Raw genomic sequence first — 18714 nt, forward strand, 5'->3', positions numbered from 1 at the left:
ATGTTAAGATTGCCTCATGTTTCTTTAGAGGAGAAACACACACTTATGTTTCTATCAGTACACTCCCAGGACACTGCATTGACAAGATTCATTTCAGCGCCTAACCCTAACCTTAGGCACCACAACTGACTGCCTAACCCTAACCTTGACCTACTGTGATTCCCTAACTCTAAAACCAAGTCTTAACACTCAAAAAGCAGTTTAGACTCACGGCAACCTGACAGGAGGTCAGGTGCTCACAGATTTATTTGCAGCCAGTTTAAAGTCCCCACTGGGATATAAACACACACACGAACACTCATTTGCATTTCTATCCTTGTGAGGACTCATTGAGATAATGCATTGCCTCACCCTTTACCCTAATCTTAACCATCACAACTAAATGCCTAACCCCAACCCTTTCTCTAACCTAAACCTAATCCTAACCTTACCCTTAAACCAAGTCTGACCCTCTAACAGCCCTTTGAAGACCAGCCAGAATGTCCTCACTTTCCAATTATGTCTTCACTCCAAAGTTCTAAAACTGGAATTGGGTCACACAAAGATAGCCGTGATGCACAATATCATAGATCGCAGTGTTGAGAACGCACTTCGATAGTATAGCTTTGCAAGCTGCCAGTCACTTCACATTGGAAGTAGTTGAACTACAACAGAGCTATCCCAGGGAGAAATCTTATTGGTTAACAAAGGCTACGTAGAACAAGTAGTTCAAATTTTGTCCAAAACGATCAAATTGACAATGAACATGTGATACAAGATTCTAACAAAATGTAGTACAAAAAAAGGTCACATGCCTGCAGAAAATGCCACTCAACTGAGTTTAATACATGTAATACATTTTGGACACAAAGGAAAAAAGGTCATTAAAACTAAAAGGACCTCTTCGGTAATTCAGATAATTTCTATGGTGGAAATTATAGTTGTCATGGTGGTTCTTCCTCAGGCTGAGGTCGGGAGTTTTATCATGATGCTGCTGTCGCCGTGTCAGCACTGAAAGCCCGCCTCTTTGCACATTCACTGCACAGAATTCAGGTGTGTGTGGTGGCTTGCTGACGATTGCTATGCCTTGGCTTCCTGTCACAGTGGTCAAGATATAAGGGGGGGGGAGTGTGGCTGTTCAGCTGGGGTTCAATTACAGTAGAAAAGCAATGGTAAAGTAAAACAAATATATATAAAAAACATTTCTTTCCTTTTATGGTCCAAAATCATTTGATGTTAGCTAACTATGCAAAAAGGGCAAAAAAAAAAAAGTAATTTAACTACTTGAATCACAATGCAAATATGAATGTAGTTGAAATACCACCCAGCTAGTGAAAATGTAGCTAAAATTAGATGCTGCTCCCCAATACTGAGAGATTGTCATAGATGCCTGCTAAACAGGGACCAAACCAAAAATCTGAGTCATCCTGAGCCCCTTTCCTTCAAGGCAGATGAAGGAAAATTCTGGTTTATGTTGGTGAGTCTTGCTAATTTATGTGAGAGGTTCAGTCTGTCACTGTGTCATATGGGATTTCCTGCTAAATAACCAAGGTAACTCATACCACTGAACTAGCCTGCCCCATAGCGGCATAGTAGATGACTGTCAAGAATAATTTAGCTGTGTTTTAAATAATGTCCAACAGTTTCCCAAAAGACAGTTCAATCAAGTGTCCTTTTGTGCTCTCATGACTGTTGTCGGGTCCGTGTTTGGAAACTTAAGTTCAGACCCTTGTCTCACAATTTGACCAAGCATGAATTTGTGTTTACTTCAGTCCCAGAGAACATATTAATAAATCTAATCGGCAGCAAAATTATGTCTTAGCACTTTCGCTGTCTTCAAAAGCCAGTAGGTTATTTGAAGTAGGCCTCGGCCATAAAAACTAAAGACCAGTTCCAAACAATTATGACATGATGATTTCTCAGCAACCCTGCAGATGAAGGTGCTCAAAATCTACACAGAGTGTTTACACCTCTAGTCTGCAGGGTCTTCAGAGACAGAAGCTACACACAGGGCTTCCCTGAGGAGTATCTAAGGGAAAGGTACAGGCTCAGTAGGCCCAGCATATTTTACCTATGTAGTCTGCCAGAACCACACACAAGGAAGCACACTCACAGTCCAGCCAAGATGTAACCACAGTTCAATCTGTCTGCATAGCTCTGCATTTCTTTGCATGAGGGACATTCTTCTATGGTCTTGGTGATGCAGAGGGTCTTGCAAAAGCAACTCAATACTGGGAAATAAGAGGACCTTGATCTGAAGCAGCCATCTTTCCCTGGTCATCATGAAACACAAAGAGACATTTTATTCAGTTGCAGGTATGTGACAGTTAAAATAACTCATGCGTGTATCCAGGTCCCATCTGGACCTTGAACCTGCATCAACTCTTCTTAGTCATGCTGAGCAAAATTTTAAATCATCATTTCGTTGTCTAAAGAGTTTCAGGGGTTACTGAAGACAGTGCTTCTAAGATCACCATAGCGTGTGCCATCTTGAACAACAGCGCCACCTACAGACCTACACAAGATAAGATATAACGTTATTGATCCCACGCTGGGGAAATTATGTTGTAACAGACAGCAGGAATAGCGAGACACAGAAAAAGACATAGAAAAAGACAAATGCAATGCAATAAAAGGGACTACAAAATAAAAATTCTATACAAAAAAGTGTTTAAAAAACTATAAGTATGTATAATAAGACTGCCCATAGTATTGCTGGAGGAGCACAGAGAACACACTGATCCAGTTCTTCATAGACGGAGGAAAACGTGTCAAAGAGTAGCTGGTTATATAGATGGTAATAGCAATGTGAATCATTACATACTTCATTCCTTGCTGAAGTACTCATTGTTCTGGTCACGTCCTGCATCAAAGTGTATGGTTTTACATAAGTTAAAGAATGCAGACTCATCCACAACTGTTCACACTTGGTCTTACCTCTGGCATTTCTGTGACTGCAGAAATACTCCTTGTAAAAGGCCCTAGACATGCTGGCACCATGTCCCTGCAAATAGAAGACTGCGGTTGTTAAAGTAAAAGATGAAAGAATTGCCTAAGATGTGGGTGTTTTGCAAAACAAGGATGACTCACACATGGGTCAGGTACACCTTAGGCATCTTGAGTTGGGGGATCTATTGGGCATATAATGTCTCCACTCACATACTTTATAGGCCTACTGTTAGTTTTTACCCTGGAGGGACTGATACCAGTTGAGGAAAGTAGTGGAAAAAAGCAGTGTTCAATTAGACTGGTGGCCAATTCTTAGGTGTTGCACCTTCTACTGTATGTTGACAAGACATGGCTAAATTGTGTTAATGGAACAGCCTGAGCTGTAAGATGAGTGTAAGTGTAAGATGACGTTTATTCAAACTGTGCTTTTTCAATTAAGTGCAGCGTTTATGAACACCCCACTGCTGAAGAGAACAGAGATTTTAAGCTTTGTTTATTCAGCAAGTCTTCTTGAAGCCAAGATCACTTCTGCATGACCTGACAACAGATTACATACAGACTATGTAATCCCAAAAAAGTAGTCACAACACACAGAGATGCAAACATTATTAGTAACATAAGTAATTAGAACTTAAATGTCCTCTGGAGCGGGTGTCTCCAACGTCAGTGTACTTTCAGCGGTGAGGTGTTCATTTAAAACTGGCATTAGGAACATGACAGGAAACCTTCTGTGTACTCTGGTCTGTCACTTTAACGTTAGTTAGGCAATGAAAGTGATGGTCACATTACTTCCCGAATTGCTCAAGCCATGGTTCATCCTACTTCCTCTAATCTTGCAAGTACATTTCGGGAAGCACTGCTTTTTTCAAGTCATAAACAAAAAATAAGAAAACTCTTCAACAGACATCTCCCAAATATGCCTGCTGATGAGTTTAGGAGGTGATGTACTGTAGGTGGTACTAATATCAGTAATTAAACTCCAGTCATTCTGTCATTGAGTTAACCATGCATTTATTAGGTGTCGACAATGTGTGAGCATATTTTAACATGTTCTAAATTTGCTGTCTCAAATAACAGTATCAAGGCTTAGCATTATGTTGTTTATTTTCAAAACACATTTATAAAAAACATTTGACATACGCTCAATCAGTTCAGCCACCACAGTGCTTAGAAAGGTCAGAAATGAGTGGAAAAATCTGTTTATCAGTAGAGAAAAAAATAGAACTAAACACAAATTTTGGGTGACATCAGTGTCAGCCAAGGCCCCCCTTATCATCCAGCCATTTGGACAGGAAGCGTCTCAGGCGGCAGCAGGCATGCCCAGACTATTCCACAAAGGGCCGTGTGGCTGCAGGCTTTTGCTGCCACCAATCAAGAGGCTGCCTAATTCAACTATCAGCTGAAGACTGAGATCAGGTGGTTAAATGAGTCCCGCCTGGTGTGCTCCTCCTTGGTTGGAATGGAAACCTGCAGCCATGCGGCCATGCGGCCGTGTGTCTGTGCGTGGAATAGTTTGGACATGGCTGGACTACAGGCATGAGTTGGGACTGCCACGTGTCAGAATTCAAGTCTCCATTTAAGGGAGCCGACCACATCCAGAATTTATGCAGTTCATGTTTTGTTCCCACAGTGAAGCAATGTGTCCAACAAATGTGACTTCACATGAAGTTCAGAGGTCACTCCCTCAGAATGTCACTGGGTTTGGGGCTGCACAAAGGATCTATTTTTTGAATCTGTCCAAAGCAGATCTCTGGCTTGATAATATCGCTGCCTTCGTCTCCCTCGCCTTTTTCTCTTTTTCCATTTTCATTCTGTCCTCCACAGATTTCCGGATTTCTTCCTGGGGGACAAGCAAAGACAGATAACCAAACACTGCAGACACAGCAGAATGATCACAATGCCATCAATATTCATCTTATATTCTGAAGCACTTACCCTCTTGTCCTCATGAGCCACTTGTTTCTTGCGCCTTTCAACATTGCCAGCAGAACTACGACCTTTTTTCTTATACTTGGGAGTAAATTTTTCTCTGGCAAGTGGGTCGAAGCCCTGGGAAGACATAAAATGCTTTTAGAAGGCTGTAAACAACAATACACCTGTTACGATCAAGAGTCAGTATTTCAATATGTGCAGATCTATATCTTATGACACTGACCAGAGCTTGGACCCTGTCTCGGTGCCTCTGCTCAAAGGTGGCACGGTCAACCTTCCCCAGCTCGGTAGGGTCGAGGGTGATGAGCTCTGGCTGGATCTTCTCCAGCAGTGCTTTAACCTCCCACTCCTGCCTCTGCTTTGCACTGCGGTACGGATTGGCATCCAGACCATCAAAGTTAGGCTCTCCCGCACCTGTGAATGCAAATGGAGGAAGATGGACGAAAAGATGGAAACAGTTTCAAGGCACAGAAAAACGCAAGGTGTGGATTATTTTCAAAATAAATCAAAGCATCTAAATATAGGTCAGCGGAGCGCCTTGTCAAACTTCGAGCTCATTTTGATCCTGACTTATTAATCAACCTTGTTGTTCAGTCTACTTTTAAAAATGTAGGCATAATATGAAATCCAGTTGGACCTGGTACGAGCATGCTGGTGAAACCGTCTCCATGTCCCACCCCGAGGACATCCTCAAAGGGACAGAAGTGCAGCCCCCACACTGTTCCTCGAACTCTGTGAGCCATGTAGGGTTTAGTCACAGGAGTGCTCCACACGTCCCTGTATAACTGCAGGGAGAAAGTTTTCAGACACAGATGAAGTGATATGAGGGTAGAAATTAAGCAATATGAAGAGACATGTCATATGTATCGTTGGTTTAAAATATGTATATATATTATATACATTTAGTCTTAGTAAAAATTACCCATCTTAGGTCAGTTAGGATCCCTCTATTTTAAGAATGTGTAATGTCTGAACAATAATAAAGCGAATGATTTATTTCAGCTCCAGACAGAACTGGTGTAACTGAGCTCGTTTGTAGGCTTCCTTGCTCATACATGCTTTCTCAGTTCTGTTGGACTGCGGTCAGGGTTTTGTGATGGCCACTCCAATACCATGATTATGTTGTCCTTGAACCATTTTGCCACAACTCTGGAAGTATGCTTGATGTCACGGCCCATTTGTTAGATCAATCTGTGATCAAAGGTCTTTGCTGATGTCTTGACATGTTTTCTATGCCCATAATTTTCCTTCCTCCTGCAGCACCCTGACAACATGATACTGCCAGCCCCGTACATGACGGTACAGATGGTGTTCTTTGGCTTACAAGACTCCCCCTTTTTCCTTCAAACATAACGAGCAGAAAACAAGAGCAGAGGACATTTTCAAATGTCTTTGTCCCAATGTGAAGTTGCAAACCATAGTCTGGAGCAGTGGCTTGTTCCTTGCTGAGTGGTCTCTCAGGTTGTTTCTTTGTTATATCGATACTTTTGTACTCATTTCCTCCAACATCATCATAAGGTCCTTTGCTGTTATTCTGGGACTGATATACACTTTTCACCTCTAGGAGACAGAATGCGTCTCCTTCCTGAGTGGTATGATGCCTGCGTGGTTTACACTTGCATACTTTTGTTTGTACAGATGAACAAGCTTCCTTCAGGCCTTTGGAAATCTCCCCCAAGGATGGACCAGACTTATGGATGTTTCTGCCATGACATCATTTTCCAAGCTGTTTAAAGGCACAGTCAGCCTAATGTATGTAAACTTCTGAGTGCATGTAAACTTCCAACTTGATAACTTCAAAAACGACAGCACTTGGTGAACTAATTTCAGTGTCTGAGCATCGAGCACGCATGCTTACTGTGGGACTTAATGGAATCATCTTTAATGACCTTCGTCCTTCGCTGCTGTGACAGCAGACAATCTGGGCTATAAAAAGGTTTATTGTTTTGTGGTGCAATTAATTCTAGAGATCAAAGACTGCACAACTAATCAAACTTTGCCTGTCTCAGAACTTGGTATTTTCTCTATTATCAGTAGCAAAGTTTGCTACTTTACAGGAAAGGTCTTTTACCATAATCATTATTATTGTACTGTATTATTACTATACTATATTAGTATTACTATACAATACGGTGACTCAACATCCTGTACTGCTCATGGTAAATATCCTATTGTGTTCACTCATCACAACTACTGCTCTAAATGCATCGCTTCCTGTGTGCTAGATCGCTTTTCAATGACAAATCATTAATAATGTAGTGTGGAGGTGATAATGACCTGAACAATATCTCCTGTGGCTGCAGACAGCAGTCCCCTCTGGCTCAATGACAAACAGGAAGCTCCAGCAGGGAGGAAGTAAGATTTCAGGGGCTTGAAGGCTCTAATGTCATATATCTTCATCTTTTTATCCATGCCAGATGTCACCATGTATCTGCCAGGGGAGGAAACCACAACAACAGATTGCTCTCTGGTGGACACTGAGGGAACTGCAGTTCACTGCTCACAACAGAAAAAGTATTAGTTATTCAACCTTACTGTGAAGCTGTTCATCATTTATAGATTTTATCTGCAAACTTGTTAAGCATCCACTATCTTGCCTGGGGGGGCACTAGTGCAATGTCATTTTTGAGACAAGCACATGCAACTGGCAGCGTCAACCAGGTAGCCATCATAAAACTGCTGTGAAGAAGCCTTTACGTTAGATACAGAGGGAACCACCCACAGCTTCCTGACTCTGAATCGAGTCTAGTATCCTAGGTAAGAAAGTTTTATGGTGACTCACGTGCCCGTCTTGTCTACAGTAACAGAGCGCACGCCGCCCTGGTGACAGAGCATCTTGACAAGGGCTTCTTTCTGGTTGGGTGACCAAAGGGTGACCGTGCCGTTGTGGTGGCCCAGGTGGATGATGGCATTATGAGGGTTCTGGCACATCACGTCAAGCCGGCCAGTCTTGGTGCAGATGGCTGCCACCTCCTTTCCCACAGACACATCCAGGTACTGCAGGAAACTTGTAGCACTCTGAAGACAAGAGCGAGAACGGGAAGGATTGTCAAAGCTGATTTCTGTTGGTGAATTCAAGTTAGTTTTAAAGGATCTGGAAAACAGCACCCTTTGTCAGTGTGTGTGCTTTTAAATTTACGGTTTCACTTTCCTCTAGATTATGGGTTTTCAAAGTGTGAGGCGCAGATGTGAGGCAAAGAGACTGTGAGTAAATTGTAGCTTGTGCTTCTTAGCAGCACACATGGCTCATGGAGGCAATTAAGGCACTTTTAAACCCTCAGTGTCTGCCACAATTTGCATCATTTGTACTCGCATTTCGAGTCATAGTTTTGTCAGCAAAGTAACTGCTGAATAACTAATTCAGCATACTTTTAATAGTGCGGATTTGCCTAAATGTAAGCAAACTTATACTAAAAAAAACTGCCAATGTAGGTTCTCCTGCATGCTTGGAAAGGGGAGGGTGAGGCCACGACACAACAAAACTAAAATAGTTTAAAAAATAGAAAACTTCTTTAAATTGCACAAGATGATACATAACAGTCAGCATTAAACAAAAGACAACTTTTTGTTATTATAGGTTTTAATACACTCACTGCTGTGGCCAGCAAAAAGTGGTAGGGGAGGAACTGCATACGAAGGACATCATTGAATTTGCGGATGCAGTGAAGCTCTATTCCGTTAGAGTCATAGATATGCAGCCACTTCTTCTGAGCCACTGCATACATGGTCTCACAATGGAGCCACCTAAAAGAAAGCATCAATCGAGTTTATTAACAGAACGGATGCTCACAGTTGCTGGTGACTGTAGTATTACTGTATTATACAATATTTTGTATTCTTTGTAGTGCTGCAGGTTGGAGGACTTACTTTACATCATTCACAGACTCCATCACGTTTATCTCACACATCAACTGTTTGGACTGCCACTCTACACAAGCAACATGGCCTCTCCTCCCAGCAAGCACCAGGTGACTGAAGTCAAGGGAACACACAAAATACACACAAATCAACATTTTAATCAATATGTCTTTATCAACAATGGATGAAATGACTACATTGGCTTGCTTAGAGGGACAACCAAACTGTGCAGTTCCCTCAGCTCTGCGGAGTATTTCAGGGTCTGTCCGCATTTCATTGCTTTGATTTTGCAAGCGGCAACACTGCTGTTTTGGGTCAGTCTCAGTTCGCTCATTAGTGCCGTTCTCAGACTTCAGACTGCCTCGCAAACCCTTTGTTCACCCGCCCGCACACACTGTCAGACACAGTTAATGACAATCTGGTGAACACAGTGGAGCATTTAGCAGCTCGAGAGCCAGATATTTCCCAAACAGAGCTACAAGAACTGAATGTATGTCAGGTGGGCACAAACAGGAGCCCAAAAAAATGGGGGTGTCATGATTCTCCAAATCCATAATTTGCCTTGATTTTTGAGTTAAACGTCACAATTTGATTCAACTTAAACGGCGATGCCATTGTTAGACTATTGAGCCTCGATTTGTTAAAGATCAGCACATCACTGGTTTTATGTCCTGACAACTATCACTAACATTTTCAAATTCTTCTTTTAAAACATCAAATGTGTTATAAAAGCCATATTTTCAGGGGCCTGTAACACACTGAGTCCCTGTGTTCAAAATTAGTAATTTCTTTCAAATGTAATAACAATATGTTATCACTAGATGGCAGAAGAGTACTTTACAAAACAGCTTGAGCTTCCTCAAGCTGTTCCTGTAATACTATTAAAGGCACACAGAACGGCAGCGTTTTCTCTCTGTAGCCCTGTTACCTGTCTAACAAACACCTAAATACAAATAAAAACCTGCATTTTATATTCATACTGAGGAGGCATTTCTGCTGTGTAATGCATTTATATTATTTATTTATTATTTGTATATGTATTTACTGATATTCTGAAGATGAAATCATTATCTAATAACCCAGAATATGGTATCTTTTGAACAATGGAAATCATTTATGAGGCAAAATGTTCCAGGGAAATTGAAAATCAGCCCAACATGTGACTGAATGGAAATTACTATAAGACATATGTTACTTGCTAACTGACAGACTCTTCTCCTCTCTTTAACTGTAAATTCCAAAGATGCTGTGTTGCATTGGATTAGTCCGATCAGCCGCAGTGTCCAATCAATAACTGCTATTCAACAAAGGGGGCTTGTCGACTGGTAAAAGGCTTCACTCATGGCTGCTCAGAGATTTCTCCTTGCTCCTCGGAGCAGAAATAAGAGCTTTGGGAAGAACCGTAAGAGGGCGGACCAGACTGACTTCCTGTTCTGGTGAGGACATATCAAATAAGAGGCTTGGGATGTACCAGGGTTAAATGTTCCTACCTAACAGGTGCAACAAAGTGAACAGAAATGTGTGTGGGGGGGGTGTCAGTCGAGCCTAGTTTGTAAACACAGCACAGCCCAAAAAAAGAGGTCCAGGCTACATATGTGAAAACACCTTTGTGGGTGGACATGAATTAATTACACCTTTTGCTTTTCCTACAAGGACAATTCAAAATGTCTGCTGTGCAAAAAGCTAATATAAATTTACAAATATACATTATGAGGCGCCATATAGTATTAGTTTTACAGCCTCTTATGCTGCTCCCAAGTGGTCAATGCAAAAAAAACTGCAGGAATTTCCGAAATGATTGCTTTGATGATCTCTTCTTTCAATTAATTTTGACTTTTGGACTTGGATCACATGAGTCGGAAACAATCCTACACAAGACACTACTGAAATGTCGTTCTACAAATAATACAACACAAATAATATCAGTGTAGTGTAATCTCTTTTTACAACTGTGCACAAATACCGCTGTCGCACAGAAAGAATAAATATTTAAAAAGACGTGCAGCATTCAATGCTGAATTTTAATGGCAGTGTGATGAATGAAGCCTCAACACTTTAAGCTATTTGGCACAGCCCCACCAACAGCTGACATTTCATTGTGAAATCCCATACTGTATAATGACATCTTAGCTGAGCCTTAAACAAATAACAACATTTCATTCATGGTTTGTCTCAGTATGAAGTGTGATACTGACCGTCCGGTCCTGCTGTAATCCACTCGATATGGTCCAAACTGAGACAGTTTCAGATTGAAGTACTGAGGATAAAAGGGAGAGACAAAAAACAAATTAAAAAAGAGCAAAAACAATGTGGGCAACATCAGAACACCTGGAAAATGACTTAAACAAACTGGCCTTGAAATTCAATTTAAATACACTGCTCAAAAAAATTAAGGGAATAATTAAATCACACAAGTACCCAGCAGAAACTCCAGGGAAAAGTATTTCTAAACTAGAATTTGGATGGAGATAAAATCATTCCAATGCCAGATAAAGCATCCAGGCAGTGTCCCACCTTTGCCCCAGACGCTATATCCACAGCATCTGCAATATCTTCCTGAGAGATCATGCATGTGTCCTCATCTTCATCTCCTTCTAGAAACCTGACATGAGCGAGGACACAACACACACAGGCTTGAAAGTAATGACTTTAATTGATATTTTTCTGAATTTTTATCTCAGTCATATCATACACTGTGACATGAGGCAGCAGGCAAACTTCAGAAGAAAAAGTTACCCTGCATCCTCTGGGAGTAGGAGGTCGAAGCGGGCAGCTTGTTTCTGAGCCATTTCTGAAGCTTTTTCTGAGCGAGCCATGATGTCTCTCAGCTTGTAATGCTGCCGGCGAGTCTGGGAGGAGAAGAAAGAAGGAATGAGATGTTGGCTGGTGGCAACAACTAACTCAACTTATTTCACAGAAATTGGAAGCAAGAGACATTATGGTGCTTACCTTTTTAGTTTTATCTTTCCTCTTGAACTTCTGCATCCTGTCTTCTGGAATAGGGGCAGGCCCCGGGAAAGGGTCCGATTTCTGAAGGAATTACAAGATTAAATACACTGGATTTACTTTGTCTTTTATTTTCTACACAAAATTCAAGTAAAGTGATGGGACATATTGACATCATCTCAATACTGGAGTATGGAGATAGATATTGTTTAAAAAATTATGTTGCAATAATGTGGTATACCTTAAATATTACATTTTTCTGGTCATAAAGGCTGTATCACAGTTGAGGGATGCACTGCAACATTCAGGACATGAGCCAGCACTTGAGTCGGTCTCACTACAATCTTACCCCTGATATGAATTTCTTTCCACCTGTCTGATCCTCTTCTCTCTCTCTTTTCTTGGCTTTCGGTGTCTTTTGTTCCTTCTGTTGTAGAGCCTGTTCAGGCTGTTCTCCGTCTTTTCCCACCTCGTTTTCATCTTTCCCCTTGTCCTGTAGCTCCTGCCAGTAACGAGCTGGAGGCTGTTAGAGAGGAGCAAACGATGGCAAGTTAGCAGCAGTGACTTAAAGGAGCTGACAGATACTTTAGAGCATTCATTTGTGACCAAAAGGGGTCAGCTCGCCTCCTTTCGCGACCCCGTACACACGAGCTAATTCCGTTAGCTGCCTGATGCTAGCAAATAATACGCCGATACTACGTCGTATCTGTCAATATGAAAAGCACTACGCTAGTCTGCTTAGCTGACTTTATTAGGTTAAATCCGGACACAGTGAGGTTCTCTTACTAATGATTTATTCGTAGTTACCTTCGTCTTTTTCCCCACGTGTGCATCCTTCACCGTTGCCTCGCCGGGAGACGCCATTTTTGTTGTGTATGTTTTTCATTTCCGGTGACGGAATGTCTGAAAACGTCACTTCTGGTTTTATACTTCCTTTTCATATTTATGAAGATATGACTCATACGAAATTAAGTGATTGACAAACGAAGTATTTTATAATAACATTCTATTCTTTTTAATTCATAGTGACGAGATTATTCTCGATTTGACAAGTCAAGGTCCATTTAGCAGCACTGATTTATCTATTTCTTGAGTCAATACAATCTGATAATGACATATTTTGATATCAGTGATATACTTTACTTGATTTTATGCATTCTATGTAATGTCTACCTATACCATTTACGCTGTCATTTGCCCTATTCCGCTTTATTCTTATCTTTGTTTGGTTTTATGCATTTTAATTTTTCCATCTTATTTTCCATTAACTTTTTGTTTCATGTCCATCCTGTTACACGCTGGTCTCTGGGCAATACTGGGTTGTGCTCTATAGGCACACAAGACCCACAGTGAGATGACATGAGACGTACTGAGGTGGCTGTGAAATGCCTGCTTCCGTGGAATCAAGACCTGTGGTGAATCAGTATCTGTAGAGAAGGAAAAGGACTCTGTTGTGTTTGAGAACCACAGAAAGCAGAGAGAGAGAAACCACATGAAGGGGTCTTTTAGATCTTGGTCCTAATTGACTTCTTATCCTTATTCTACTGATTTTTACCTAGATTTTTTTGTGTGGTTTTATGCATTGTCTTGATTTTAATTTCATCATTATTTCAATCTTATTTGACATTAATTTTTAATTGTTTTTATGTCTATTCAGTCTTCTTCATACAAAGCACCCTCTTGGTGCATGTGATTCCTTTCTTGTAAAGCACTTTGAGCTGCAATTTCTGTATGAAAGGTGCTATACAAATAAAGTTTATTATTATCACTTTTTTTTCTTTCTCTTTACAGAATTACATCAGAATTAAAGGTCAGTTTGCAAGAACTGTGACCAAAATGGTAGAGTGGGGCATTTTACAACAAGTTAGATAAATGTAGGAGAGTAAAAAGTAATAAAGCCAGAAAACCATAAAATGGACATCCTCAAGTAAAGTACAAGTCAAATAAAGTAGGCCTTGTCCTACGTCAAAGTTATACATAGCACTTGAGTATTTACTTACTTTCCACTGCTGTTTGTAAAGTTTGAGGAAAACCTTTGACATAGCTAGTGTCCCTTCATAAAGAATAAAAAAGTGGAGCCAGTGGCTCATGACGGTCAGATTGAACTGCTGTTTGTTTGGGTGAGAGTAGGATTTAAAGACACCTTCAAGGTAAAGTGTCTAGAGAATGGTGTTGTCTGTCAGAGGGCTCAGTAAATTTATGATGGCTGATTGCTGTGAGAGGGTGAAGATTCAAGAGAAAATTCTGAAGTGAAATTTGACATTATGTCAGGCATAGAAATAAGTCAATATATTTAGCTGTCATCCTTTTTTTTTCAATTATTTTATTTTATTTATTTGTTTATCCTTGCTTGATACGTTTTTGAGTTCCTTCCTTGTGTATTCTTTCTTCCCATCAGGCTCTCATCACTCAATATGCCAGACATCCAGACTTACTTGTTTCTGAAAAATGGCATGAGGAATGAGCAGTGTTCAGAATGTCTGTTGGGACAATGTCTCAAAATTTATCTCTCTTTGAAGCGACAGTGTACTTTACTTTAAAATGGGTTTTATAACTTAATAAACATGTAATGCTTAGCTAATGAGAATGGACTGAGGTATTTTCACATTCCAAGCAAAAGCTAGGAATTTGTTGTTGCATTCCCTCCTTTAAGATGACTTGAAACTCCTTGAGACAATCTGCCATTCTGCCAGGCATCCAATTTTTAAATGTCATAAACAAATCCTCCTCAAGATAACGTGTAAAATCACACTGCACAATGCCCTGGTTATGTGCTCACAGGATTTTCGAAAATGAGCCAAGATTGATCGACAAATATGGGGCAAAGGGGAATTCAGGACATCATAGAAATACTGCTCTTGAATTCTCCAGAACACAGCTGTGGATTTAAGAAGAACACTGCAAAAAACACATCAAATAAACTTTAAAGAGAAAGAATGCCATATGTTTTGAGTTGAAGCCATTCACTGTGTAATCAGTTCACAAGTCACCAATTATCGGCCTGTTTTTTCCACCGATAACCGATTAAATTAATTAATGTATTTTAAAACGCGCTCCTTTGGCTCTGATGCAGCCGTCTCTCCGCCCGAAGTCACCACTCTTGGCTGTGTAACAATGTCCCGCCCACAGCCCTCACTGATTGGCTACATGGCACAAGTGAGTCAGTGACAGCCAATCAACACTGAAGTCTCTACATGCAGTGCCACAGACATGGAGAAGCGGACGACTGCTCCAGCATAGATAAGGCGACAGAGTCAATCGAAGTTGCAATAAAAACCCTCTATGATGAAGTTTTAAAAACACCACAACCTTATGATTAATTTCAGTGATAACATGCAAGCCCAGAGTTGAAATTTCACCGACCTACTTGTCTAATCACATCAAGCATGCGACTTTGCAAGATAAGTAGTGTCACGCACCAAAGGAAAAAAAAAAAAAAAAAAAAGACGAAACCAAGTGAACATGACCTGAAGCTTACTTTACTATAATAAAAAAGACATAACGACATACCGGTAGGTACACTATAGCAAGTATAGGGGAGGAAAACCTGCTGAATTCCGCTGTTTGGCTCGGGAGATGAAACTGTTCACAACTTCAACAAGGCGTATTTCATGATGACCCACCGCTACGTTATAACTGCCGCAACCGCTTTATAGCTGTGGCCAGACGCACAGTAATAATATAGGCCCATTCGGTTACCGTTACTTCGTGGGAATAATAAATCTCCTAACGTGTCTCAGCCCGTGGGGCGGCTCCTGGTTTATCAATAAGCCACACTGATTGATTATAGCCGATAAGTTTAACAGTATTGCACGCTAACGTGTCCTTGTTTGTTTACAGTCGCCTCTCCCTCAGCGCTCGTGCTCTTACTACACTGAGGTGCATCAACGTAACTACCGGTGTGATCGTCTTCTTGCCTGTCACTCGTAAAGTCCAGGGATGTGAGTCAGGCAGAGAGCACACGTCGAGGAGATTATTCTCAGTGTGTTTTATTTTCAATCAGTATATTTACCGTCGCGTCTACAACTCACGCGTGTAATGAAGCCTTTATTGTTTGCATTTACAGTTGCCTTATTCTTATTTGTGTAAAACGACATACAGTATAAGTACAAGAGTTTACATCTAGCCTATTGTTCTGAGATTCAGAATATGCCTTTATTACTCTAAATATATATAAATAAATATAATAATAAATAAGGAACTATAGGTGGAAAAGTCTGGGAACCCCTGAAAGTTTAATCTTTATTTACTCATTATTATGCTGTTTTATGTAAAAAATTTAATCTGACAAGTAACTACTAAAGCTATCAAATGTAGTGAGCCAAGGTTCCTGCCACCCTCTTTATTGGTTTGCTCTTCATCATTAAGGGAAAGGGAAAGGAATCATTAATCATCACTTTTTGTTTTAAAATAATTAAACTTAAAGGCATTTCAATTAAGATTTTGTGTTTGTGTTATTTTACAAAAAGTTAAGATCTTTTTTTTTTCAATGTACACAAAACAAACAAACAAACAAACCTATACTACGTATAATACCAAAATTTTCATTTTTACTGCAAACGAATATCGGTTCTAAATATCGCTATCGGTTTGATTATTAATAATCGGTATCGGCCCTGAAAAATCCATATCGGTCGATCTCTATTCTTGAAAAACAATCCAACATTCTTCTCTAAACATGAACACGGAGAATGAAGGGTAAAACCCAGGAATTTTGTATGGAGAGGAAGGGGCTGGACTTTCAACGTCACATCTGTAACTGAGCCTATAATAAACAGAGAGACAGTGTCATGTAACGAGAGGAGAGAGATTGTGTGCCTGGACAAAAGTTACAGCAGGACGAGAGCGCAGAAACACAGCGAGAAACCAGCAGCCATCAGAATGTCTGCTGATCCAGCCAAGGTACAGTGCTGTTTGCATTCTTTTCCACACAATCAGATTGCTGCAGTTTGATCACTCTCACACAATGATCATGTGTTTTGTATATTTTGACCTTAATCCGTCTTTTCAAAAGACGGATATTCCCCATCGACAACAACTGTTTGATTTCCATGGAGTCCAAATGATCCACATTTTCACAGACAACTGGGAGAACGTTCAAAGCTTTCAGGCCAGGCCGGATGACATACTCATTGCAACATACCCTAAAGCTGGTCAGTCTACACAAACAGTCAGAGTAAATGCTGTATTGCTCATAATGTATGCATAGAGGAGAGGAGTTGGGATCATTTTATTTCCCTCTCTTTCTTTTAGGAACCACATGGGTCTCCTACATCCTTGACCTGCTGTATTTTGGCCAGATATCCCCAGAGCGTCAGACATCCATCCCAATATATGAAAGAGTGCCTTTCTTAGAGCTGATGATGCCATCTGTGTTTATAGGTTCAACAGATGATCAAACGTACCGTATTTCATAAACATTGTAACAGTAAAAAAAAACTACTTAAGCACTTGACAGGATGTGATTACTCTATCTCTGTCTCTTCATATAGGAGTTGACCAGGCAAACAACCTTCCCACCTCTCCACGGCTCATTAAAACTCATCTTCCAGTCCAGTTTGTGCCAAAGTCCTTTTGGGAGCAAAACTGCAGGGTCAGTAGTTTGTGTGTTCTTGACATGAAATCAATGTATGATCACAAGACGGCTGAATCAGAAGCAGCAGAATTTGAGGTATTTCTATCTCCAGTTACAACATAAACAATAAAGTCCATCATGTCTCATGTAATGTTATAATTTAAGTGTTTTCTTCTTCTGTAGGTAGTCTACGTGGCTCGCAATGCCAAAGACAACGTGGCCTCCTATTTTCACTTTGAGCGCATGACCCAGACCCAGCCAGAGCCTGGAGACTGGAGCAGCTACCTCCACAGATTCATGGAGGGAAAGAGTATGAAATGCATTAATAATATTGTTTTTGTTGGAACAGACATGCACAGATCTCTACTGAACACTACTGATATGTTTTCATGCGTTGTTCTGTTGCTTTAGTGGTGTTTGGATCCTGGTATGACCATGTGAACGGCTGGTGGAAGAAGAAACAGACTTCCTCAAAAATCCATTACATGTTCTTTGAAGACATGGTTGAGGTACGTCAGAAGGTTTTGTGAGTTCTTTCGATGACTGTACTAAAGGCCTCCTCCAGCTGTAATAAAACAATGACGATATTTGACCATTGTGCTTCCAGGATACTGGACGGGAAATCGACAAACTCTGCTGCTTTCTTGGTTTGTCTCCTTCAGTGGAGGAGAAGAAACAAATTACAGGTGGAGTGCAGTTTGATAATATGAAAAAGAACGACATGACCAACTATTCTACTAACCCAGTTATGGATTTCAAAATTTCTCCTTTCATGAGAAAAGGTAATTTGATTGTTTCATAACTAAATGTGTGTGACAAGAAAAAATATCAGATCTCCACCTTTAGCTAAAATACCTGACTGATTGTCTGTGGTTCTGCAGGGAAAGTCGGTGACTGGAAGAACCATTTCACTGTGGCCCAGAATGAAGAGTTTGACGAAGACTACAAGAAGAAGATGAAGGATCCTTCACTTCAGTTTCGCACTGTAATCTGAACAGGACTGGACTGACTGTGTATAAGTGGAGACTGGTCCATTATATTTGCCTCTAATGTGACAGCAGAGGTGTGGAGTGTGCCTTCCTGTGATTTTTATCTGAATCAAGGCTGCGAACTACACATCATGAAGCACAATACAAATCAAATGATTAGTCATGTCTGAAGGTGAATATGTCTGTCATAACAAGAGAATGTATGTGAAGAAAAATTTTGACAATGAACATTTCATTAACCAAAAATCCATCAATATTTGTTCGATAATGTGTAATGAAAGAGCAGCTGTACACCATTTATACTGATACTATTAAATGAGACCAAGAGATTAGTGTGATCAACAAAATGAATCCAAAGGTTTTCATATCCATATTTTATATTTTCAATTAAACAATAAGAACTGACTCATATTGTTTGTATTCTTGTCTTTCGTGTGTAAGACATTTAAAAATAAATTGATTAGAAAATAGGTAATAAGTATGAAC

At 40.3% G+C, this 18714-nt stretch overlaps 2 protein-coding genes across 2 annotated transcripts; one reads left to right on the plus strand and one right to left on the minus strand.

The window, feature by feature from the left end:
* Nucleotides 1-3918: 3918 nt before the first annotated feature.
* On the minus strand, nt 3919-12540 carry wdr46 (WD repeat domain 46). Its single transcript, XM_070967699.1, has 14 exons — nt 12472-12540; nt 12014-12187; nt 11668-11748; nt 11455-11567; nt 11233-11320; nt 10914-10975; nt 8728-8832; nt 8454-8604; nt 7643-7878; nt 7138-7291; nt 5498-5645; nt 5084-5274; nt 4864-4977; nt 3919-4768 (listed from the first exon to the last, which is right to left on the minus strand). Exons 1-14 carry the CDS (start codon nt 12526-12528, stop codon nt 4649-4651), a joined length of 1794 nt encoding a protein of 597 aa, XP_070823800.1. The 5' UTR covers nt 12529-12540; the 3' UTR covers nt 3919-4648.
* A 3798-nt stretch (nt 12541-16338) lies between these two features.
* Nucleotides 16339-18701, plus strand: LOC139334662 (cytosolic sulfotransferase 3-like). Its single transcript, XM_070967703.1, has 8 exons — nt 16339-16566; nt 16679-16817; nt 16918-17046; nt 17157-17257; nt 17423-17549; nt 17651-17748; nt 17847-18021; nt 18121-18701. The coding sequence occupies exons 1-8, from the start codon at nt 16546-16548 to the stop codon at nt 18231-18233; spliced, it is 903 nt and encodes a 300-aa protein (XP_070823804.1). The 5' UTR covers nt 16339-16545; the 3' UTR covers nt 18234-18701.
* The last annotated feature ends 13 nt before the right edge of the window (nt 18702-18714 follow it).

The sequence above is a fragment of the Chaetodon trifascialis genome, chromosome 8 (assembly GCF_039877785.1).
Source record: "Chaetodon trifascialis isolate fChaTrf1 chromosome 8, fChaTrf1.hap1, whole genome shotgun sequence".
Lineage (NCBI taxonomy): Eukaryota > Metazoa > Chordata > Actinopteri > Chaetodontiformes > Chaetodontidae > Chaetodon > Chaetodon trifascialis.